The 26,041-nt window shown below is 40.1% G+C and overlaps 2 protein-coding genes across 4 annotated transcripts in view; one reads left to right on the forward strand and one right to left on the reverse strand.

Annotated features, from left to right (window-relative positions):
* The window catches only part of DYM (dymeclin), a 384,724-nt gene that overhangs the window by 309,653 nt on the left and 49,030 nt on the right, over positions 1 to 26,041 (reverse strand). For all 3 annotated transcript variants that reach the window (XM_081253056.1, XM_081253057.1, XM_081253058.1), the window contains 3 exons: positions 18,295 to 18,347; positions 11,112 to 11,205; positions 9,403 to 9,536 (listed from right to left, as the gene is read on the reverse strand). In XM_081253056.1, the coding sequence (XP_081109182.1) occupies positions 9,403 to 9,536; positions 11,112 to 11,205; positions 18,295 to 18,347 (281 nt within the window). The remainder of the gene's footprint in view (positions 1 to 9,402; positions 9,537 to 11,111; positions 11,206 to 18,294; positions 18,348 to 26,041) is intronic.
* LOC308626979 (peptidyl-prolyl cis-trans isomerase A-like) lies at positions 22,533 to 23,088 on the forward strand. Its single transcript, XM_081252586.1, has one exon. It carries the CDS (start codon positions 22,565 to 22,567, stop codon positions 23,057 to 23,059), a length of 495 nt encoding a protein of 164 aa, XP_081108712.1. The 5' UTR covers positions 22,533 to 22,564; the 3' UTR covers positions 23,060 to 23,088.

The raw sequence follows: 26,041 nt of genomic DNA on the forward strand, positions 1-26,041 counted from the left end.
CCCCACCAATCACAGACTGAAACCCGCTAAGAGGCCAACCACCTCTTTACAAAGAGCCAAAGACAAAATGGCTTTCCCAAGTCACAGAATAAGTAAGCAGCAAAGGCAGGTTACAAGTTACCGGTCCAATAGAAATGCTCCTCTGTCTCAAACTTCTCTAAGCCAAGTGGCCTTCTAACTTCCAGAGCCGATCAGGATCTCACGTGGCTCCTGGCTTTGGACATTACTGACACCTACTCCTTCATGAAGTCCTTTCTTCTCTCAGTCCCTATGCCTTCCTTCTAACCCACTACTTTTTCTATTCATTCCCAGTATCCGCTACCTCAGAATACCTTTCAACCTTGACATGTTCCCCCAGAATTCCACCACTGGGTTTCTTCTCTTCATGTCTCACTCCCTGTGTTCTCCCTTCATCAACCATCACTTACACCCTGGTGATTCCTAAGTCTAAGGTTTTCCTCTCAGCCTCTCCACTGCACGTCATGTTTTTATATCTACTAACCTCCTGGCCACCTCCACCTAGATACTTCACTGGTACCTCAACCTCAACACACTCAAAACTGAACTCCTCTTCCCAACACTTCAAATCCAGTTCTTTATTCTTTATTGTCTTTTTGGTGACTACATCAGTAACCCAAGCCCCAAACCCGGATGATTCTCTCCTACTCATCTTTTTATAACCAATCAATCTCTAGGTTCTCTCAATTACACAGTCCGCCCCTCTGATATTTCCTCTTTCCTTAACTCCTTGTCATTCTTTCGTTCATTATGTCATCATTTCAGTTCACTTAAACAAATGTACTAAATTAAAACTCATTCTGGAACTTCTTTAAACCTTCTTAACTGGTATTCCTACCTCTAATTTTACTCCTCTCCAATCCAAACCCCAGATCGCTATCAGAGGGAGCTAACTAAATTCCATCTTTTCATTCTCCTGGCTTAGATCCTGTCAATTGCTTTAAGCTGATTACTACACATCAGAAAAAACTCAAAGCCCCAAAGTACAGTATGTCAGACCCTGAAAGATACAGGCCCTGAATCCCTTTCTATCTTTATCTCCCACCATTACTCCCTTCGTGATTTATATTCCTGCAATGCCAAGCTGCCTGATACATGCCATATCATGCCTCCCACAATTACATTCTCTCTTCCTGGAATGCCCAAAAAACCTGATTTTTTTTTTGAAAGCCCAACTTTATCTACCTGAACCATCCTCAGTCTTCATCTCCTCCATAAAATCCAACTCTCTTGCCTCACCCTGAATAAAAATAATCATCTACACAGCATCTATGCCTTGTGCATCTGTCTGTTATTATAAATGTTGGTTGCACTATCTCAGTTTCTGACTACATGTAAAGCTGGCCCCTATTCGACTTTGTCCTTCTTCAGGGTGATGACTGACAAAGAACTGGGCACATAATACACACTCAATACATGTTCACTGAAGTGAACACAGGTGTCTAAGTCCAAATCTAGTGGTTACTTCCAAAACATCAAAGCACTTGGAATCTCAAAACAAAGTTTAGCAATTCTGTTTTTCTAGACCACAGTATCACCTGGTATCATCAGAAAGTATGAAGAAATTCCTTCCTGCCTCGCCAAAAATAGAACTGGCACAGTAGCCCTCTGAGAGGTCAGTGCAAAGCTCGAAGACATTATTCTTTCACACTGAAGACACGAATCAATGCTAAAAAGAACACACAGCAAGAATCAAGTTCAATAACCACATTAGGGCTTCCCTGGTGGCGCAGTGGTTGAGAGTCTGCCTGCTAATGCAGGGGACATGGGTTCGAGCCCTGGTCTGGGAAGATCCCACATGCCGCGGAGCAACTAGGCCCGTGAGCCACAACTACTGAGCCTGCGCGTCTGGAGCCTGTGCTCCGCAACGAGAGAGGCCGCTATAGTGAGAGGCCCGCGCACCGCGATGAAGAGTGGCCCCCGCTTGCCACAACTAGAGAAAGCCCTCGCACAGAGACGAAGACCCAACACAGCAAAAATAAATAAATAAATAAATTCCTACCCCCCCCAACATCTTCTTTAAAAAAAAAAAAAAAAAAAACCACATTAAATCTCATTCTAGAAGTCATAGGCTTATAGCTCAACTAGTGAAGAAAGTCAGGAGAAGACATAACTAAATCTCTCTCTGCCAACGCTGTCCAACAGGATCACCTTACAATGCAGGGGACGTGGGTTCTATCCCTGATCAGGGAATTAAGATCCCACATGCCGCGGGGCAACTAAAGCCCGTGTGCCACAACCACTGAGCTCTCACACCTCAACTAGAGCCCACGTGCCGCAAACTACAGAGCCCTCATGCTCTGGAACCTGTGCGCCACAACTAGAGAAGAGAAAACCCACACACCACCACTAGAGAGATGCCCGCACACCAGAACAAAGAGCCCGTGCACCGCAACGGTAAAAGATCCCACGTGCCTCAACGAAGATCCCACGTGCCACAACTAAGACCCGACGCAGCCTAAAATAAATAAATAAGTAACAAATAAATCTTAAAAAAAAAAAAAGCTGTCCAACATAACCCAAACGAGTTAACAACCGATTCCAACAAGTTGGTTTGTTGGCATATAATACATACTTATTTGCTGAACTGTCATTCCTTGGCTTACCCCAGAGAATGTGGTGACCCAGACCCAGCAAGAACATTTAAAGTCACTCACTGATTCCCTAAAGAACATTTTAGATCAAATAAATTAGCCAGTTTAATAATATACCCCTGGTTCAGCCAAGCAGCGAGCACAAGGTTTTTTTTTAAATACTTATTTATTTGGCTGCGTCAGGTCTTAGCTGCAGCACGTGGGATCTTTTGTTGCGATGCGCAGGCTTTTCTCTAGTTGTGGCACATGGGCTTCTCTCTAGTTGTGGCATGCGGGCTCCAGAGCACAAGGGCTCTGTAGTTGTGGCACATGGGCTCTCTAGTTGTGGCGCGCAGGCTCAGTAGTTGCGGCACGCGGGCTCTACATACTCAGTAGATCCCGCAGTATGTGGGATTTTAGTTCCCGACCAAGGATTGAACCAGTGTCCCCTGCATTGCCAGATTCTTAACCACTGGACCACCAGGGAAGTCCCCAGCACAAGTTTTTTTAATTACAGCAGGTGAGGGAACAAGTACTCAGGACCCACAGATGGTGCTTGATTGGATTTTTTTCCTTCTGGGGTGTAAACACATCTAATTTTCAAATCTTAAAATGGCGACAAGGATCCTCTCTTTGGTTCCATGTGCCATCCACATCATGACCTCAGCCAAGTTTACAGCTGGTTAATTAAGGAGTACATACACAGCTTCGTTATCAATGTAATACAATACTAATGAAAATAATGATAAATCCATTTCATACAAGGAAAGAGTAGCATTTCAAGGCCAAAGTTCTAACAAAACTAAAGGTAAGGATAAGCAAATTCCAGGTGAAATCTCTGACAACTTCCATTTACTAAAGAAAAACATTCTTGCATAATACTATACCCTCATTTCTGGGGCTAAACTAGAAGCAAATAATTTCACAGCAAGTGAAGAGTGACTGCTTAGCAGGTTTTACATTAAGCAAGTCACTCATATTGCATTAGTTTCCAAGCAGCATTTATATCACTTAGCTTTCATGTGAGGCCAAATATCTTCCTTAGTTTCAATAAAAACAAGTAAATATAAAACTCACCTGCCAAAAATTATTCACGCATTTCTCACAGGAAAGAGATTCTTAAAAGTCCTTGAAATTTGCAGGTTCACGACAAAGTAAATTGATGTTCTTTGAGTAAAGAAATTTGCAGAGATTCAGCGTGTTTTACTGTGTTGTGAACTTTTATAACCTAGAGCTGTTTTTTTAATCTCTTAAAGGGTTTTAAACTGCCTCTATATCTCCAGTTAAATATTTTAATATTTTAAATCATGAGCATTCCATTCTTTCTAGCTCACATTAATCTTAACAATAACCCTTAAGAAGCAGGTATGATCATCATCATTTTACAGATGAGGAAATCAAGGCTCAGAGAGGTTAGTTTACTTAGAGTAAGTGGCAGAATTCAGAATTAACCCAAATTCAGACTTCCAAAGGAGAAAAAAAAAAAAAAAACCTTACAAATTACTTCTAAAGACCTGTCTCTATACAAAGCTGGGAAAAAATCCAGTCAACCAATCCATGTTTCACTGAAGATGCTAAAGAGAAATCCCTGGTAAGTGAGTACTCTGAGCCGCGTTAGGGGACAAATTGGAAATACCACATATTACTTTACATGTCAAGGTGACAGCCTACACATTCATCAACACATACTCAAGTTCTTGACTTAAATATCCAATTTACAAATAATCTCAAACAACTAATAAATACAAACTCTTATTACGAATAGTTTGCAGACCAACGTCACTGAAATCCCACCCTTATCCCTGAGGTTCTCCCATTTTAAAGCCCAAATGCTACTTCCCGGGTCCCTATGAGCGTCAGCAGAGGAAGGTGCAAAGAAAGAAAAAGAAAGACAAGATTTATGGTCCTTCACAGCTCTAATAAATCTACACCTGAAACTAAGCTGTGGCCAGTCCCTGTTAGTGCTTTCTGTCCGGCACCCATTCAGAATCACGGACTAAGATTCAACTCTCTTATTTTGGCCTTAGGGAGACAACCAGAGATAATAAAATACTGTCATAACCAAACGCCTTCCATCGGAGTTGGGGGGAGGAGGGTTGGGAAAAAGAGAGAGAAAAGAAAAATTTTTAAAGCACTCATTCGAGGAAGGGGAAAAAACAGCACTGACGGAAAACAAAGCAGCAGCCAGAAAAAAGAAACATATGGGTCAATTAAATCAGGTTACACGTAGTTACTAGAAGGAATATTAAAAGACAGAGAGCTAATCATTGTTTTCCTTGCATTCAGAAAGTCAAACTGTCAGTTTCTCAATGCTGCCCAATACTGTGCTAATACAGGTGCTTAAAACTTAAGAATTAACAGAGCTACACACTGCAAAGAGTGCCTGAAAGTTCAGAGCAAAAGACTTCCTTAAGATGAAGACACATAGCTAGATTATACTTACTATAAACTTCTACTCAGAAAAAACATGACGGAGTCTAGGTTACTGTCTATGTTAACTGTGAAGCTAATACTGGAATTAGTCTAAAGTATTAAAAATCATATTTAAACTTCTAACTAGCAAAATGAAATATGCCTCCATAAATTAAGGAAAAGCAAATGGATTCAGTCTTTTCTAAAAATAAAACTGGTCTACATTCCATGCATTACAATATTTATAAACCTGTGTCGCACAACCATTCCAATAAAATCTGCAATAATTTTGGTCAACTGCTATTACTGCAGTCGAACAGAAATGTTTCTAATTACCCTCAAGGATAATATACTCTATGAGGTTTCATTATAAAATGTGCCAATGAGTAAAATTTAATTCATTTTGTTCCACTGATTACATAAAAGAAAGAAGGGGAGAGAAAGAAATATCGCGAATCACACTATCACCTATTAAGTAACCAAAGAACAAGTCAGGAGTCCCTAGAAGCACTTTACTCTTCTGCAAAGTCAGATTACAAATCTTATATGCTAAATATTTTAAAAGAATAAATCTGCGCTTTCTTTTTTCTCTGAGTCACACTGTTCAACTATCGTGGAGTTTTTTGGGGGTGGGTTTGCATTACTTATCTATAACTAATGAGATTAAACTATTAAGTTTTATATTAAGACAAAAATAAAACCAAAATCACTCACCTCCCCCCACAATACAATTTCTGGTTCACCTGTTGAGCGACGGCGGCCCCAGGCCCTAGGGACTAGCTCAAGAGGAGGAAAGAGCAGTAAAGCCCTGCCATGGTGGGAGCCAAAGCACCTCGGCCATCAGAAGAAATCAAAGCTACTTTCAAAGGAGAGAGATTTACCTCCACAGCATTTAGTAAAACAAATACACCACGGATTTGGAAGGTAATTCCAAACAAACAGTTTCGAAAAGGTTTTAAGCCAGAGGGGAATGAAAAAGAAATTGGTTGTGTTGAAGAGGTGTGATTAAGGATTTTTTTTCCATAAATTTCCATCTCATATAATTTTTTTCTTCTGTTTGTTTTGGTCTCTCACAAATTGTAAGTTTTCTCACCTGTATGGGATCCCTGACTCCCCATCTACCAGCTAGAGGGAGACAAACGGCACAGCCTGCCACGCAGGGGTTTCCGCAGGTGGGTTGTGAGCTGCTTCATTGAGGGGCATCTAAATGTCCGTTTCTATAAGTCTTTCCCTGTTTTGGGTTCATTTTCTCCAGAAGAGTATCCACTCGTCTTCTGGCAGGAAAGAAAGTGGGGTGGGTAAAACCCCAGTGCCAGCATTCTAGAAGCCAAGTCAAGATGCCTCACTCTTCCATTTTGTAGCCTTTTCTCTTAACCCTGTTCTCGGTACACCACTGCCTCCACTGTGCCCAAGAGCTCACAAAGGGAGGCCCCATTGGTCCAGCCTCTACAGAGAGCAGATTTTAGGACTAAACTGGGGAAGGGGTGGTCCCATGACTGTACATGACAGGGGAGAGATCTTTCCATCAATCTCCCTGGTTGTCTGCCTTCAGAGACACCTGACACTTCCAATTCCTAACCATCTCCAGGGTTCTGCAGCAAGAACTGGCTTTTCCCTGAAGTTCTCCAACCCTGGAGGCGTTTAGCTCCCAGCTTTCACTGGTCAGTTTAATTCAGCATTACTCAGTTTTCCAAATTGCAAAATGTTACTAATATTGTGGGGACTTCCCTGGCGGTCCAGTAGTTCAGACTTCGCCTTCCAAGGCAGGGGGCGCGGGTTTGATCCCTGATCGGGGAGCTAAGATCCCACATGCCTCACAGCCAAAAAAACAAAACATAAAACAGAAGCAGTATTGTAACAAATTTAATAGACTTAAAAAAATAAAAAAACAAAAAACATTGTGTCCCCCTCTCTTTCTCTTTAACCTAATAAATTCATAACTTATTAAAAATCCCTTTACTGATCTTTCATTGGGGTTTCAGGAGAAAGCAAAGATGATCATGTATGTTTAATCTACTATGCTTGAGAGCAAGTCCTACAAAATAAATGATTTTTAAAAATAAATATATATTGAGCTATTCTGCGCCAAGGAAACCTAGTCAAGCAAGCCTTTCACCTGGACTTGACAAGTGTCTAGTCTCTTTTTTTTTCTTTTTGCGGTATGCGGGCCTCTCACCATTGTGGCCTCTCCCACCGCGGAGCACAGGCTCCGGACACACAGGTTCAGCAGCCATGGTTCACGGGCCCAGCCACTCCATGGCATGTGGGATCCTCCCGGACCGGGGCACGAACACGTGTCCCCTGCATCGGTAGGCGGACTCTCAACCACTGCGCCACCAGGGAAGCCCGTGCCTAGTCTCTTTCTACTCTGCACAAAGCTGTGCTAACTGGTTCCCAGGCTCCTCAGGCCCACACCGTCTTGCTCCCGGCAGGTGCCCTTCCTCCTCCCCCTCCTCCTCAGCCCCCGACACCTTCCCGTTCTGGGACACAGGTGGCACGTTCTTCCAGAGCAAACCTGTGTTCCCTCTCTGTGCTCCAGATCCTAGTGCCTCTTGCTTCCCTGGACCTTTTTACAGCTTCTCGCCCTTTTTTTTTTTTTTTTTTGCTTTTACCTTCAGTCTCTCAATCTCCTAAGGTATCTTCCCTCATTTAAAAAATTAAAAATATCTGTAAAGAAACTGTAACTGGCAGCAGTATTGTGGAGTAGTTACTCCAAAGGGCCCTCCTGTACAAAACAACAAGTTCTTGGTTAAAATACACTCTTTAGTGCACTGATGGGCTTCCATAAAGTAAAGGAAATCTCTAAGGACCCCAGCACCATAACCAAAAAGAACCACCACTACAAGCAAACAAACCGTGGCTTGAATCCAGAGTAAAACACTGAACAATAAGCAAACTCTAAGGGTAGGGTGTCCCTGAGGATGAAGCCAGCTACCGGGAGACTAAGTCTTCAGACTTGCCACTGGGAAGCTGAGCCTGAGAGCCACATTAAGCCAAGAACTGCTGAAGGAGACTGAAGTGGTGCAACCCCTGGATCCCTTTAGAAGCAAATGCAAATCCTACCCTTATTTGGGGCCTCAGGTTAAGATCAAACAAATAAAAGCTCAGAGTCAGCACCATCAAAGACATAAGGAAACAAGCTACCGTAAGTGTCTGCAGAAGCCAGCAACAGATTTAGGCCCCTAAGGACTTAAAAGATTGGCTTTATGCATAAACAATGTAAAATAAATATCAGTTATTACGTCAGCAAAAATAGGACATAATACCAAGACAGAGGAAAGGGAAACTTGTATTGAAGGCAAAGAGAGAATGCAGACAACTTTGTAGTACCTCACAGTTTTGCCTAGGGCTGGCTTTGTCCCCTTGACTGTTCTCGAAGGCATGGAATAGTGGAAAGAGCTACGTTTGCATAATGAAACAAATTCTCTCTGACACACAACCGACTACCACATCATACACAGCCTACAGGAAAATGTTCAAATACGAAATCCTCACAAATTTCAATTACAAACTGAGAGCGGACTAACAGTCATAACACCCTCATAAAGATGGCTTCACTTGGCATCATAGAACTATACTTAAAAACGTTATTTCTGATCAAGGAGTCCCAGCGATACCCAGACTCAGAGACTGTTAGGTCCTATGAAAGTAACCTTTAACACTTATAAAATCTGTAATTCTGATTGGTTGTCTCCCTTAATAATGTGTTGGCCTAGTAATGGTATTTAAATTGACATTTGTTTCCTGTAAGGAATATTTGTGATTTTTATTTCCCATATACACAGAAGTCAAAAGAAAGAAAAGTCTCAATCTTAACAGCCCCCTTGTTTATTTATTTATTTATTTATTTATTTATTTTTGCGGTACTCGGGCCTCTCACTGTTGTGGCCTCTCCCGTTGCGGAGCACAGGCTCCGGACGCGCAGGCTCAGCGGCCATGGCTCACGGGCCCAGCCGCTCCGCGGCATGTGGGATCTTCCCGGACCGGGGCACGAACCCGTGTCCCCTGCATCGGCAGGCGGACTCTCAACCACTGCGCCACCAGGGAAGCCCCTGGCCCCCTTATTTAAAAAAAGAGAAAAAAGAAACAAATTATAAGTGTCTCAGCTCATTTAAATTAATATAGGGGAAGAAAGAGTGATGGTGTCAGGTCACTTAAAAATGAAAATTGGGCCTTCCTTGGCGGTCCACTGGTTAAGACTCCATGCTTCCACTGCTAGGTTCACAGGTTCGATCCCTGGTCGGGGAACTAAGATCCCACGTGCCATGTGGCGCGGCCAAAAAAAAAAAAAAAATTATGAGGAAAAGTAGAATTTTCAAAATTATACTTCTAATTCTTCAAATTCTATCCTTATATGTTACACACGTTATCCCAGAGCATCTTCAAAGGCAATACTTACTGTAACTGCCAGGAGATTTTTCTTCATAAATAAAATGAAGTTGTAACTCTTCCTCTGACATCTCACAAATGAACACTTTCAGCAAACAGCAAATAATAAACAAAGCATTGTGTGTCTGCCAAATGAAGATGTGGCTAGAAAGAGCAAAATTACACAAGAATCAGTATTTAATCATGAGCACAATCACTTTATTTCTAGTCCATTGATTTCTCAATCATTTTGCCCATTTTGTTTGTAATATTAGAACAATGTCCATACCTTTTTTTTTATGGCTCATGATTTATGACACTGGACCAACGATATCTACTATAATTTACCTCATATTTCATTCTGTGTATTTTACATAATGAGTCAACTTTAAAATATTTTTCCTTTAGGCATGACTGCTCTTTGTTCTTAACTTTATAGTTGCCCCATACACAGGCAATTCAAAGAAAAGAAAACTAAAAATAGAAAAAATAAAAACTATAGTAACATAAAGAGAATATATGCAAATATACAACCAAAAAAAATTTTTTTTTTTGGCTGCGTCCTGCAGCATGTGGGGTCTTAATTCCTGGATCAGAGATTGAACCCATGCCCCCTGCAGTGGAAGCTCGGAGTCTTAACCACTGGACGGCCAGGGAAGTCCCCACAACCAAAATTTTAAATGGGGCATTACCAGCTGCACAGTACAATACCTGCTATTTGTATTAATAATCATGGACTCACAACAATTTTAATTAGATTCAATATAAATTATTTGGAAACAGGGCAATGAGCAATCTTTAAGAGACTACCCTCCAAAAATGGTTTCAAAAAATGCTCGAGTGGATAAAAGGTGAACCTTCCACTATATAAATATAAAACCATAATATCTATTCTGAACCTTTGTTCACCTAATATGAAAGAAATAAAGGAAACAAATGTGGAATGAAATAATACACTAAGTCATTACAGTAAGTCCCCTACATACAAACGAGTTCCATTCTGACAGCATGTTCATAAGTCCAATTTGTTTGTAAGTCCAACCAAAGTTAGGCTAGGTACCCAACTAACAAACTCGGCTAAATAGTACTGTACTGTAACAGGTTTATAATACTTTTCACACGCCTCGCTCCACTCTCAAAATTGTTTTCACTTTTGTTTCCATTGTTATCACTTGGCACTTCTTAGTAGTACCAGCTACATCACTGCTGCTTTTACGCTTGCTTCCAGACATCCTGGGCTTGAAATAAAGATACTGTACTACGGTACTCTATACAGTACTGTAAAGTACACAAAAGCACGACCACTTGTAGAGCACGCACACATGTGACAATGTACGCCAGATACGTGAACTAACTTACGTGACTGGACATGCAAACACACTTTCGCATCTTTGAAAGTTTGCAATTTAAAGGTTCGTATGTAGGGGACTTATTATATTTAAATTAGACACAACCAGCAGTGGAAATGGGAGAAAATTACCTTCTTTTAATAATAATTACACAATTAATCTTCTTAAAGAATATATTTCTAAAGATTGTCTAAAATGCTGAAATCAGATTCCAGAATTTATAATCTCATTACAATGACCTGGACAGTAAATTAAAACCTCTTTTACTTTTTGCCTTAATAATGAGAACAATTCCAAGACCACACCCTATTTCTACCAATAAATGAAAAATACTCATACTGTTAAATATAAATTAAATATAGACAGAGTGTGATTTAATCATCCAGCTTACTTCTGACATTCTGCTGAAAGTTTTAGTTCTTTGGTTCTAGACAGGAAGACCTTAATTAGTGCACCAAGGTTTCCTGTTCGAGGATTGTTTTCAACTGCAAGAGAAGAAAAGGGTTTTAAAAGTTAAAGTTAAGAACTGAAATCAAAATGAGCATATCATAACATTTATAAAGCCAAATGTCAGATTGAAGTTGTTCAGGGATGAACCTTATTGTCAATTTCGAATCTAATTGGGGAAATTAGCAAAGAGAGAGATTGCTGCTTGGTCTTAATTCTAAACAACAAAAAATGACTTACAAATGGAAATAATAGAAACTGTGGGAGAAAACAGCCACCTCATCTCAGAATCCAAAACTGTAGAGAAAAGATATACATAGGAATAAGTACACCATTACAGCCCACCTGCTTAGCGCTCAGTTAACTGTCCAATTAACCCACGTCTATCTGCTGGGTATGTTTTCTTGTCACAGCTTGAGAGGAGATGCAAGTAACTGTATAATCTTCTCATTGTGATAAAATGTAGAGCACCTTGCTAATCCAAGTGTGGTTCATGGACCAGCAGCAACAGCATTACCTGGGAGCTTGCTGCAAGTACAGAATCCCACGGCCACCCTACACTACTGAAGTTGACAGTGCTTCTCAACGTTTAGGGTGCATTTAAATCACTTGGCATTCTCATTAAAGTTTACATTCTGATTCTGCATGTGTGAAGTGAGTCCTGAGATTCTGCAGCTGTGACAGTCTCCCAGGTGATGCCCATTGCTGCTGGGTGGAGAGCCCCACTGTGAGTAACAAGGGGCAACCTGTGCTCTAAGTTAGGGCAGGTTTCTGTCCAGATTCCATAATTCAGAATAGACACGTGATTAGATATTGTTAGAGTTTCACTCTGAATCAAAAATCTCCTACTTTTAAGCTTTGGGTTTAGCTTAATGAAAGACTATCCTGAGATTTCAAGACAAACGGTTGTTTTAAAAACCAGTTAGGGGCTTCCCTGGTGGCGCAGTGGTTGAGAGTCTGCCTGCTAATGCGGGGGACGCGGGTTCGAGCCCTGGTCTGGGAGGATCCCACATGCCGCGGAGCGGCTGGGCCCGTGAGCCACAACTGCTGAGGCTGCACGTCTGGAGCCTGTGCTCCGCAACGGGAGAGGCCACGATTGTGAGAGGCCCGTGCGCCATGATGAAGAGTGGCCCCTGCTTGCCACAGCTAGAGAAAGCCCTCGCACAGAAGCGAAGACCCAACACAGCAAAAAATAAATTAATTAATAAACTCCTACTCCCAACATTTCTAAAAAAAAAAAAAACAAAAAACCAGTTAATGTAGGGGACTTCCCTGGTGGTCCAGTGGTAAAGAATCCTCCTTCCAATGCAGGGGACATGGATTCAACCCCGGGTCGGGGAACTAAGATCCCACATGTTGTGGGGCAACCATGCCCACATGCCACAACTAGAGAGAGAAAACCCGCAGGCCACAACTAGAGAGAAGCCCGCACACTGCAACGACAGATCCTGCATGCCTCAACAAAGGTCCCGTGTGCCACAACTAAGACTCAACACAGCCAAAACAAAAAACCCAAACCAAACAAAAAACCCAGTTAATGTGTGCAAGTGTGTCTCCGCATGAATTAATATTTCATAGCGATTGTAAATCAAAACAAAATACTGAAACAAAATGCTGAGGCTGACAGGACTTCAACCATATTTCCGAATCCCAACTTCACAATCTTGTGTTCATTCAACAGCCCCTTCATTATTGAATGGCTTTATAAGTAATCATTTGAATTTTATGCTTAGCCATTAAAATAACAAACAAAAAACCCTGTGTTGTTAGAAAGAACAACCAAGACTACTAGACTGATGTAATTAAAGTTTTGTGTACCCTTTTCATTCATTCAGCATGTCTTCATGGAGCTACTTACATGTGCCCAGCACTGTGTCAGGTACTAAGAAGATACTTACAAACGGAACTCCCTCTCTTAATGTGGATGACATTCTAAGTTTCCATAGTACTCTTTTGGACAAGATGTAGATGGGGTAATAAATTTATAAAATTAAGTACACTTAATGATGTTTCAAAAACAATACTCAGTGGTAGACTCAATATTCCAAAATACCTCAGTGGAATTTAACAGGATCAAACTTAATTGGAATCAAATGCTACATTGAAGTTGAAGGCACTTCAGGACCAGAGTAGGAACAGGGGATATCTGACAGGAAGGCAGAAAAGCACGTGGAACTGGACTACAGAACGTGACTACGTTCAAAGCCCAGCTCCAGCACTGACTAGCTGTGTGACACCTGGCAACTTACTTAACCTCCCCATGCCTCAGTTTCTTCATCTGTAAAAATTCAAGTAATGATAATACTTCAGTAATGGAAAACTAACTCATTTAACTCTAGAGCTTGAACTTGCAGCAATCTGTTAACTGAACTGGCTTTGTGAAAAAGGAATTCTCCATCTCCACAGGAGTTCAAGCAAATTCCAGGTAATACTCAGACAAGGGTATTATAAAGAGGACTTCCAGCTGGGGTGAGAGGTTGACCTTGCTTCCAGCCCCTGAAACAACCTTCCCCAGTATCTCACTAAAATACCCATGATCTCCAAGATCCAATAACCAATATACCATAAATATAAAAGACAGAGACATACTAACAATCCATAAGGATGCAATAGACAAAATCTACATTGTGGGAAACTCTATTACCCACTTTCTTCAATAAGAAAATTGAGAGGGGAAAAAAGGCAAGACAAATTCAGGAGGAACCTAGCTCTGAAAAGAATGTAAAGACATATTAACCAATAATAATGTATGGACCTTATTTGGCTCCTGATTCAAACAAACTGAGACAATTAGAAATTTGAACAGTCAGTGGATGTTTTGCGATATTAAAAATTGTTTTTAGTAGATAACGGCACTTTTTTCCATTAAAAAATTATTATTATGAGATACATATCACAATATCTATGGATGAAATAATATAATGCCAGAGGTTTGTGTCAAATTAATTATGTGAGGATATGCTTTTTGTTTTGTATACACTTTTTACTTGTGCACTTTTCTGTACATATCCATATGTCAATAAATAGGTGAGAGATACAGATGAAACAAGACTGGCCATGAGTTGAAAATGATTGAAACTGGGAGATGAGCATACGGGAGGTCATTATATTATTCTGTCTGCCTCTGTATGAGTGGGAAATTTTTTAAAATAAAGAATTAAAAATAAAATACCTATGAAAAAATACAAAAAGATACAAGCTCATGAAAAGGCTGAGTAAGGATAGTCCTTTTCCCCAAAAAACAGGAAACACTTTAACTAACTACAAACTTTATAGAACTGGACTAAAATTTTATTTGGTAATCAATGGATCATTAGCTAGCCTAACTGCCTGAAAGTACTTCGGTCTACTCTAACCAGAAAACTTACATTAATCGTCCCACCTGATACCTTGCTATACAGATTCAGAGGCGACAAGTCCCAGAAAACAACTGGTAAGAATTAAACAAGCCAAACACAGAGCAAACCTCACCTCCTCACATAAAACAACTGACCTGGCTCTCATAACACTATCCTAGCAGGTAAGAACTAGGAAAAAGTGGGGGAAATGCACTTAAAATTCACTGTGAGATATTTAATAAGAAATCTGTTTGGACCCAGAGAACCTCATGTGCAGATTCATAGAAAAAAGTAATAAAGATAACATAAAAAGCCTAACAAAAATAATGGCCACAAACATCCCCAAATTGATGAAAAACATTAATCTACGTATCCAAGAACATCAACAAACCCCAAGCAGAATAAAGAATAAATTTTAAAATTTTGTAAAGGCAAGGACAAAATCTTGACAGCAGTAACAAAATTGACTTATCAGAAGGCAACAGAATGATATAGTCAAAGGGATATGAGAAAATAAATGCCAACCAAGATTTCTGTATCCAGAAAAACTCTCCTTCAAAATGAAGGCAACAGCAGGGCAGGGGCACAACTTTACAGTGGAGAAAATGGACAAAAACAACCCTAGCCACATAATCAAGGTCAACATCATCAGTGAAACTCATGTTAATAGCATGTATCCCTGATATGATGTGTTGAGAACAGCATGTCACCTCTGTGATCTTCCACCTACAAACCCATAACCCCCACCTAGCCATGAGAATAACATCAAACGAACTGAGGGACATTCTGGAAATACTATACCAGTATTCCTCAAAACTCTGAAAGTCATTAAAATTGAGGAAAATCTGAGACAAGAGGAGATTAAGGAGACTTAATGACTAAACATAATGTAGTATCCTGGAACAGAAAAAAGTCTAAGAGGACATTTGGGAAAACTAGTGAAATCTGAATAAAGGGTCAAGTTTACTTAATAGTAATGTACCAATGTTGATTCCTTAGTGTGACAAATGTACCATATTAATGTAAGATCTTGCCAACAGAGGAAACTGAAGAGGGTTATATGGGAACTCTCTACATAGCTTTGCAACTTTTCTATAAATCTAAAGCTATTCTAAAATTTAAATTTTATTTTAAAAATCTCAATAGATGTATTTACCAGAAAAAAGATTAGTAAACTAAAGACAGATTAATAAAAAAAAAGAAATCCTACGGAAGGTCAGAGAGAAAGTAAAAAAGAAAGTAAAATACAAAAAGAGAGAGAGAGAGAGCCTAACAAGCCTATGCGACACAATGAAAATGTTAACACAAATATAACAGAGACCCTAGAAGGAGAGGAGAGACAGAATAGGACAGAAACAATGTATAAATAGATAATGGCTGAGAATTTTCCAAAACGGATGGAAGACATCAACCCACAGATTTAACAAGCTCTACAAACCTCAAGCAGGGAGGGAGGGAGGAAGGAAAGAAGAAAGGGAGGAAGGAGAGAAAAAAGGAAGGAAGGAGAGAAGGAAGGAAAAATACTCCTCAGCATATTCTAAGATGTTGAAAACCAAAGGACAAAAAAGAAAAACTTAAAAGCATCCAGAAGAAAAAAACTCCATTTTTTTCAAAGGAACAACACTAACATTGACAGCTTTTCTTTTTTCTGACAGCTTTAATCTCAACAAAAATGAGAGTAACCAGAAAAATAACAGAATGGTATATTTAAAGTATGGAAAGAAATTAATGCCAACCTAGAATTCTACACCCAGCAAATATATCCTCCAAAAGCAAAGGAAAAATGAAAACATTTTCAGACCAAAAAAAAAAAAAAGAGAATTGTTACATACCCACATAGCCCTTAAAACTGATATACATTTATATCTATTAATGTGGAAAGAAGTTCCTGAATACTGCTAAGTGAAAACAACATAGAAATAATACCACTTACATAAAATTGTGCATATAAATCAATACACACAGAATACTGATAAAATTTTTATCTTATCACAAAAGATTAGCAATGATTTCCTGCACTGTTTAATATGGGAAGACTTTAATTTTAACTATACCACTATATTGTTAGAATTTGGGGAATTAAATGTATATATATATTTTTTTGCTATTCTCCAAAGTAGTTTTAAATATAGAATGACACACTTAGATACATAATATCAAGTGAAAAACACAGATTAAAATAATTGAGTATGTGTATTTAATATGCATGTAAATGTATATCCAAAGAATAAATAACAGAAGGCAAAATATTACCAATAGCTATGTCAGGGTTGTGGAATATGAGCAATTACTGCCTTTTTTACATTTTAGTATGCTTTCCACATTGTATTAATAAGTAACTATTACTCCCATTTTAAAATGTTATTTTTGTAAAACCCCAAGGTCATGTTAAAAACCATCATCATAATAACTGCATTAATATCACTGTTACATAAAATTAATTTTCAGCAAACTGTCATATAGGTTTTTGAAAGTCAGCTCTATTTAGCGCAAAATCCTCAAATCTACGGTTATAACTGCAGACAAAACTCAAGGCAACTATTATAATACCACCTCTATCATTACCAACGTAATTTGTTTTTTTGTTTTTTTTTTTTTTTTGCGGTACGCGGGCCTCTTATTGCTGTGGCCTCTCCCGTTGCAGAGCACAGGCTCCGGACGCGCAGGCTCAGCGGCCATGGCTCACGGGCCCAGCTGCTCTGCGGCATGCGGGATCTTCCCAGACCGGGGCACGAACCCGTGTCCCCTGCATCGGCAGGCGGACTCTCAACCACTGCACCACCAGGGAAGCCCCCGTAATTTGTTTTTAAAAGCAAAAATATTTCATCAAAGACTGTTTTTGGCAGAGTAACTTATATGGGAGTTAGCCACATAGCTTACACGGAGCATATCCATAAGCTTGATTTAAAAACAAGCTTGTCGTCACTTATTAAGCTCCTGTCCACCAGTTGCTTCACAGATACGTTATCTCTAATTTTCAAAGCAACAGTGAAATGTACGTATAATCATTCACATTTTTTAAAGCATACATTTCTTTCCAATTGCCACCAATTTGAAAGCAAAGTATTTGAGAAATGAGGTCCAAAAAAAGGTAACATTTGTTGACATAAATAATGAATAATGACGAGATGCTAGGCACTATACTGGATTTTTCATATGTTATCTGACTTCTTCCCATGAGAATCCTGCAATTTAGATGAGGAAATTAAAGCTCAGCTAGTAAGTAACAGAGCTATAATTAAGACCATAAAATAATTCCAGAGCCCATGCACTTTACCATAACACCAAGTTGTTATTACTAATTTGAGAAGATTCCTAATATATTTTCCTATTAATGAGTGATAATTATTCAAGTTAACACAGCCAGCAACAGCATATATAGTACATGCAGTTGGCAAAGCAAAGGATGAATGATCCATATTCTGTAGGAACTATTTATATGCAACTACAAAACAAAGAATATTTTGGGTTTTTCTCAGTATTTCAAAATTTGTAAAAAGAATAAGCTCTATGGCTTAGTGGAGTCCATTACCACTACTGCAAATAAACCAAGCATGTGTCTCATTGCTGTTAACTGAATGAGAACCTCTAGAGGCATCAATGAGCACCAAGAATATAATTATTAGTACAATTATAATTATCATCATCAACAAAAATATATCACTTCATTAATTCAATTCACATTGCACGAGCAAAATCTGTAACAGAAATTTTGAAATAACTGTCTCCACACACATACATATATATATACACATTACACACACACACACATTCATTTTTCCTCCTTACCTAAAGACCTGCAGACTGAAATGGTTGCCTCCTCCAAGAGCTTCAACTCGGTACTGGAAAATGAGAAGAAAGGTAATTAATAACTATAACATTAACTATGTACATACTAACCAGTTAAAGGAATACATAAAAATAAAGACAAGAAAGACAATTTAGAAGGAAAATAAGGTGCACAGCAGTAAACAATAATATCAGCAAAATAAAGCTTCTATTCTCAATGTAATTAGAAAATTTACTATAATTCTCAACATGAGACTCCTAAAGAAAAGCACTTGGGGCGCCTTGCCTTTTAGGTATTGAGGCGGGGAGGAGAGGTGGGGCTGGTGGGACTTAGAAAAATTCGAGAAAGGTATTCTCAAACACAGAGCACAAGGCAGAGGCCTCATGTGCCCATTTCCAAGGAAGTACTGATCATAGGATTATAGTTATTTAGAAAAATGCCATTATTTTTCTACAATACTTTCAAATAGTTCAACAACAACAAAAAAGAAACAAGGCAAGAAAAGAGAGAAAACACAGACATAAGCTTCAATAATTTATAAATATACAGAAAAACAGAAGCCAATGCAAATTGACACAGAGACAGGAGAGAAAGACATAAAACTCTTAGATTTAAAAACTGGGGAAGCTACAGGACAGTGGATCCAGCAGTAATTTCTTACATATGACACCAAAAACACAGGCATCAAAAGAAAACATAAATAAATTGGACTTAACCAAAATTAAAAACTTTTGCAGGGCTTCCCCGGTGGCGCAGTGGTTGAGAGTCCACCTGCCGACGCAGGGGACACGGGTTCGTGTCCCGGTCCGGGAAGATCCCACACGCCACGGAGCAGCTGGGCCCGTGAGCCATGGCCGCCAAGCCTGCGCGTTGGGAGCCTGTGCTCCGCAGCGGGAGAGGCCACAACAGTGATACGCCCGCGTACCGCAAAAAAAAAAAACAAAAAAAACCACTTTTGCACATCAAGGGATACTACCAAGAGAGTGAAAAGTCAACCCAACAGAATGGGAGAAAATGTTTGCAAATCACATACCTGATAAGGCACTAATATCCAGGGTGTATTTTTTTAAAACTCTGACTCAGAAACAACAAAAAAACCCAAACAACCCAGTTTAAAAATCTGCAAAGGATTCAGATAGACATTTCTCCAAAGACATAAAAACAGCCAACAGGTATATGAAAAGATGTTCAACATCACTAGTCATTAGGGAAATGCGAATCAAAACCACAGTGAATACTACTTCACACCATTAGGATGGTATTAGTAAAAAAAAAAAAGAAGAAGAAGGAGAGGGGGTGGGAGAGGAGAGGAGGGAAGGGAAAAGGAAAAAAAGTGTTGGACGGGATATAGAGAAACTGGGACACTCATGCAGTTGCTGATCGGTGTGTAAAATGGAGCAAGTGCTGTGAAAAACAGTATGGCAACTTTTCAAAATATCAAAAATAGAATTATCATATGATCCAGCAATTCCACTTCTGGGTATACATATACCCAAAAGGACTGATATTTGTACACCCACATTCACGGCAGCATTACTCACAATAGCCAAAAGGTGGAAGCAACCAGTGTCCATCAATGGATGAATGATGGCACAAAATGTGGTACATACATACAATGGAATATTATTCAGCCTTAAAAAGGAAAAGTTCTGACACACGCTACAACGTGGATGAACCCTGAAGACATTATGCTAAGTGAAATAAGCCAGTCGCAAAAAGACAAAAACTGTATGAGTCCACGTATATGAGGTTCTTAGAGTAGTCAAATCCATAGAGACAAAGTAGAATGGTGGTTGCTATTGGTGTGGTTGGGAACAGGGAGGTGGGGGGATGGGGGAGGGATAGCAAGTTAGTATGTGATGAGTATGGAGTTTCAGTTGGGGAAGATGAAAAAGTTCTGGAGATGGACGATGGAGATAGTTAAACAGCAATGTGAATGTAGGACTTCCCTGGTGGCGCAGTGGTTAAGAATCCGCCTGCCAATGGGGGGACAGAGGTTTGAGCCCTGGTCCGGGAAGATCCCACATGCCGTGGAACAACTAAGCCCGTGCCCCACAACTACTAAAAATAATGTAATATGTATAAGGCACTTAGGACAGTGCCTGGCACAAAGTAAAACCTCAATAAATAAGCTACTATTGATTCCAAAATGCAGTGCTTTTTTCCCAGTTAATAAATTAAAATAATGCTTTACATTTGTGTAACCCTTTAAAAGTTTTTCAAAGCACTTTCAAATTTATTAGCACAAAGGGATGTGGGAACAGATGTATATGTATGACTGATTCACTTTGTTATAAAGCAGAAACTAATTAAAAAAATTAAAAAAAAATTTATTAGCACATGAGAACCTCTTCTAATGAGCAGGACAATTATAAACCCTATTTTAATAGACAAGCAAACTGAGGCTTCTGAGGAGTTTAAGTAACATTCCAGGAATCAGCAGTCTATGAAGAACAAGAACCAGCTTTACAGCCTGGTGACTGGTTTAAAAATTTTGTTCTTTTCTGCCAACACACATGGCACATAGCAAATCCTCCAAATGGGCAACTCTTTCAAGGTCTAGTTTAAAAACCCTTACCTCCCAGGGTTCTCTGCTGTTGCTGCTGAAGCATAGTTTAAAAAAAAAAACAATCCATAAGCACAAATGCTTTTGACAAGAAAATTTTAGAGAAACTATGAAAGAAAATGGATTACTTTAGCTATTTCTAGAACTATGCTGTCCAATGTGGTAACCACTAGCTACATGTAGTGGCTGACCACTTGAAAAGTGGCCAGTCCCAACTGAGATGAACTGTAATACAAAATACATACCAGATTTCAAAGATTTTTTTAAAAATAGAAAATACTTCATTATTAATCTTTATGTTCATGAAATTATAATATTTGGGATATACTGAGCTAAATAAAACATACTGTTAAAATTAATTTCACCTGTTTTATTTTACTTTTTTTTTTTTTTTTGCGATACACGGGCCTCTCACTGTTGCTGCCTCTCCCATTGCGGAGCACAGGTTCCGGACGCGCAGGCTCCAGATGCGCAGGCTCAGCGGCCATGGCTCATGGGGTCCAGCAGCTCCACGGCATGTGGGATCTTCCCGGACCAGGGCATGAACCCGTGTCCCTTGCATCGGCAGGCGGACTCTCAACCACTGCGCCACCAGGGAAGCACTATTTTACATTTTTAACATGGCTACTAGAAAACTTCAAATACATTCCAAACTAACCTTTTATTTCTATTAGAGCTACTCTAGAACTTGTCTCCCAGCAATTGCAGTATCATGTATAAGAAGTATTGTACATATACACAAAGCTAAAACTAATTACTTCAGTGAATATGCCATTACCTTAAGAATCTCAAATTACATTCATATTCAAAAAGATAAATATCTTTCCAAAGTAATCTTTAAGTTTCTCCTAAGATTGAAAAATTTTTAGCCAAAAGTACCTAGAAATGATTCTATAGTCAACTGTTTGTAAGTCCCTGGTCTTTATCCCTGTTTTAGATATTTTAGATATTTAGACTCATATAGATGAGTCTGCCCACCTCATATGATCTGTCTACTGTCCTCCCCCCCACTTTCTTCTACCTTCCCACCTACTCCTCAGGGGTGAGCAGAGGCACACAGGCTTGTTCAGCCTGACCCCCACTCCCTGGCCATAGCTGAAGGCTCAGAGATAGGCATCTAACAAAAGCTATGCCAGAGTCTTGGGGAATTTGGAATTGAGATGTAAAGACAGGTTCTCCGTATGGCTGGAACTGGCCTGCCATGCTGAGGAAGCCATCCTCTATCCACTGAGCAGCAGAGATAAACAAAAAGGACAGTCGGGAGTCCTGCTGGCCTTGTAATTCTTGGGACCAGTTCTTCCTGAAGCCTAGCTGTGTTTCTCATCTGGGATTCTATGAGACAGCCCTTTCTCTTCATCACATAAGCCCCTCTTTCTGACATATGCTAAATCAAATTGATTTTTGTTAATAACCAAAAGACTTCTAATTAATAAATCACTGTGGTCAGATTTAATAATATACATTAGTAGTTGGCAAGAAGTGAAAACTATGAATTACTCAGTTTATGGGTTACTCGGGCAAAAAATAAAAGTAAAGACGTATAAAATGCAAAAGACTGTAAAGAGTTTTATGAGGCTAATAACTAGACCACATGCATAAAGTCTGTTTCACGGGTGCTTCTACTTTTAATCAACAACACTCTCTTAAAACCAGCTGGGGCTTTGCAGACGCCGCCACATCGGGATCTCCCGCGCAGCCCAATCATGGTCAACCCTACTGTGTTCTTTGACATCGCCGTCGACGGCAAGCCCTTGGGCCACGTCTCCTTCGAGCTGTTTGCAGACAAAGTTCCAAAGACAGAAGAAAACTTCCGTGCTCTGAGCACTGGGGAGAAAGGCTTTGGTTATAAAGGTTCCTGCTTTCACAGAATAATTCCGGGATTTATGTGCCAGGGTGGTGACTTCACACGCCATAATGGCACTGGTGGCAAGTCCATTTATGGGGAGAAATTTGATGATGAGAATTTCCTCCTGAAGCATACGGGTCCTGGCATCTTGTCCATGGCAAATGCTGGCCCCAACACAAATGGTTCCCAGTTTTTCATCTGCACTGCCAAGACTGAGTGGTTGGATGGCAAGCATGTGGTCTTTGGCAAGGTGAAAGAGGGCATGAATATTGTGGAAGCCATGGAGCGCTTTGGGTCCAGGAATGGCAAGACCAGCAAGAAGATCACCATTGCTGACTGTGGACAAATCTAATAATAAATTTGACTTGTGTTTTATCTTAACCACCAGACCATTCTTTCTGTAGCTCAGGAGAGCACCCCTTCATCCCCATCTGCTCAAAATATACTATAATCTTTGTGCTCTCATTGCAAAAAAAAAAAAAAAAAAAAAAACCAGCTGGAACCAAGAGCTTCAATTATATACATGTGGCTATAACCTTCAAAAGCTTCGGAATTTGCTTGTTCAACAAACACTGCCTGGGTGCCCAGGACATGCTGGGCTCTGTGAAAGATGCTGCCTCTGCCTCCAGGCTACACAGAGGAATGAAACATCAGACAGACTATTTGGTGCAGGGGAAGTACGCAGATCAAGCCCAGCCCTGTCCCAACCTACCCTATTAGCACTCAAGGAAGGCATACTGGAGGAAGTGACTCTGTCCTGAAGGAGGAAGAGAAGGCAGTTGGGCAGACAAAAAGGGACGGCTTTCCAGACACAAGGAATGCGTACGCAAAGGCATGGCAGTCACAGAGAGCCTGGAAGGTTCTGGGAAGCAGAGGTTAATTAACACTGGAGAATGATCAACTACAAGCCTGGAAAAATATACCAGATGGGTGGAGTATGGAGTTCAGTTTCTCAACTCGTTCTCAACGGAAAGGTATTGAGTGTTCCCAAAACAAAAACAAAAACAAGGTTCTGATTTCTTTTGAATACAATATTAGCCTGAAAAAAAGAATTAATCCCAACATGTATTAGTGAGGTTGGTTTAGACACCATTTCCTCCAGGAAACCACCTCTGATCACCAAAGACCAGGTAAGAAGCCTGCTTTCTGTCCCAACAGCACTCAATCATGAAACTGAGCACCCGGGAGCAAGACTGCCAAGTTACGTCTGTGGCGCCCCTAGACTGTGTGCTCCTTGCTCATCACAGCATTCTCAGCCTGGTACAAATCAGGCACTTAATAAAAATGCACTGAATCAATGAAAGCCTTTGTCAGACACTTCATTACCAGAGGACAAAATTCCTTCCCCGTCCCTCAAGAAACACTTCACACTCCCCAGATTTCAAGGCAGCATCTGCCCCCAAGTTTAAATTTTTATTAAAGTATTTTTAAAGACACTTATTTGTTTCTAAATGTAAAATAATATAACTTTTTGAAGCAGGCTGGTTTCTTTGTCACTCAAGGATGAAGAGACAGGAAAAGCTGGGAACTATCCCACCTCTGCTGGAAAGCTCCGGCTTGTGGTTAGCCAGCCAGCACCTACCATTCTGTAATGAGGCCCCTCAAGCCTGCATCCCCTACACATGGCCATGATCTGAAACAGCACCACAGCTACCACACTTCCTCAACAATCACCACTGCAGATCAGAAGCATCTTGAGTATCCAGATTATAACCTCCGTGAGAACAGAGAAAATGTCTCATTCATCCGTGCCTTCCCCCACCACGCCTGGTACAGTGGCTCAGTCAGAAGAACACATGGCAATTACCTATTAAATGAAGGATTCATAAAGCTCTGTTTGTTGCAGTGTTATTTCTACAAAGGAAATCAGCCAGGCACACCCCTGCCAAAAGCAACACACTGATTGTTATAATAGAATTCCTTTCCTCCCATCCCTCCATCCTCCAATTTTCTACACTTTTTGGAACATTTTAAGAATAATCTTTCCCATGTGCTTGATGTAGAGCTAAAATGAGGTGGTAAGCAACCGGGGTGGTTGGTAACTGTTGCCGCGTGTTTATAGGCATTTTTGCACAGTACTGTTTAGTTAAACAAATGAACTCAGATGTTCTGGTAGCAGGCAACTAACAATCATCATTTGCAGTAAATAAAAGTAAAATTGAAATGCAAAATACGCCAATGTTTCCAAGACAATTACAATTAGAAACCAAATGCTGTTTCTGAAGGCAGATTTGGGGCACTGGAGGCATATAAAAGGGGGGCAAAAAGGCAGCAAATATTCATACCAATACAGATTAAATAAATTAATATCACACAGAGGTCTTCAAACTTCCTGTATACATAAACTCCACAACCAGGTCAATATGGAAAATGTCATTAATGAGAGATTAGGGATAAATACTTAAAACTAGTCATCTCTTAAACATTTGCTAAAGGAACTAAACTCTAGATAAACAATCATATTGCTCCAATGGCCTGGTGTGGCTCTGTCTGAAGCAATCCTTATACGTGACAGCAAACCAGGCTCCTCCTCCTCAGAGCTGCTACCATTCCAGCAACAACATAAACAGATGGATTCACAGAACAGGAATCTCAGTTTTGCGGGTGACACCCCGATGGACAATGAGGCCTATGGGACTGGAGAGCCATGCCCAAGAAGCTCTCACATGCACACTGGAAAATTTGAAACTGGTCTAAGGGATTTTTCCAGTTTTAAGAACCTTCATTGGGCTTCCCTGAAGATAATTCAGCAAGGAAGTGGTTATCAAGATTTTCACAACTATAGGGAAGTTCTTAAACATTACGTGGCCATTTCTGGGCTATATCCTAAGTCTATTCCCTTCCTTATTTAGATTTCATGAAGAGACTCTCCCTCGGGAGAGAACATCAACGTCAACCTCTCACTCTCCACATGCTCCAGTGACAGTTTCCACAACAAAATTCCCCAATGAATACCAATAATACAGCTGGATTACTTCTAAGTTATGTCTCAAACAATCAATGTCATCTCTGCCACCTCTGCTGAGTGCACCAACATACATCATGACAAGGTTAAGTAACTGGGACGTGTAGGTAGCAGAGAAGACCTGTAAGGTAAAATAGAGCAAAAGAGAGAAGAACCTTAATGCCATCTAAAGGAATTTGGATTTTATCCTACATAAAATAGGAAGCCAATAAGCACAGAATCAAAAATATACACTAACTGGACTTCCCTGGTGGCACAGTGGATAAGAATCCACCTGCCAATGCAGAGGACACGGGTTCGATCCCTGGTCCGGGAAGATCCCACATGCCACGGAGCAACTAAGCCCGTGCACCACAACTACTGAGCCCA

Source organism: Mesoplodon bidens, assembly GCF_964165515.1.
Source record: "Mesoplodon bidens genome assembly, chromosome: 13".
Classification (NCBI taxonomy): domain Eukaryota; kingdom Metazoa; phylum Chordata; class Mammalia; order Artiodactyla; family Ziphiidae; genus Mesoplodon; species Mesoplodon bidens.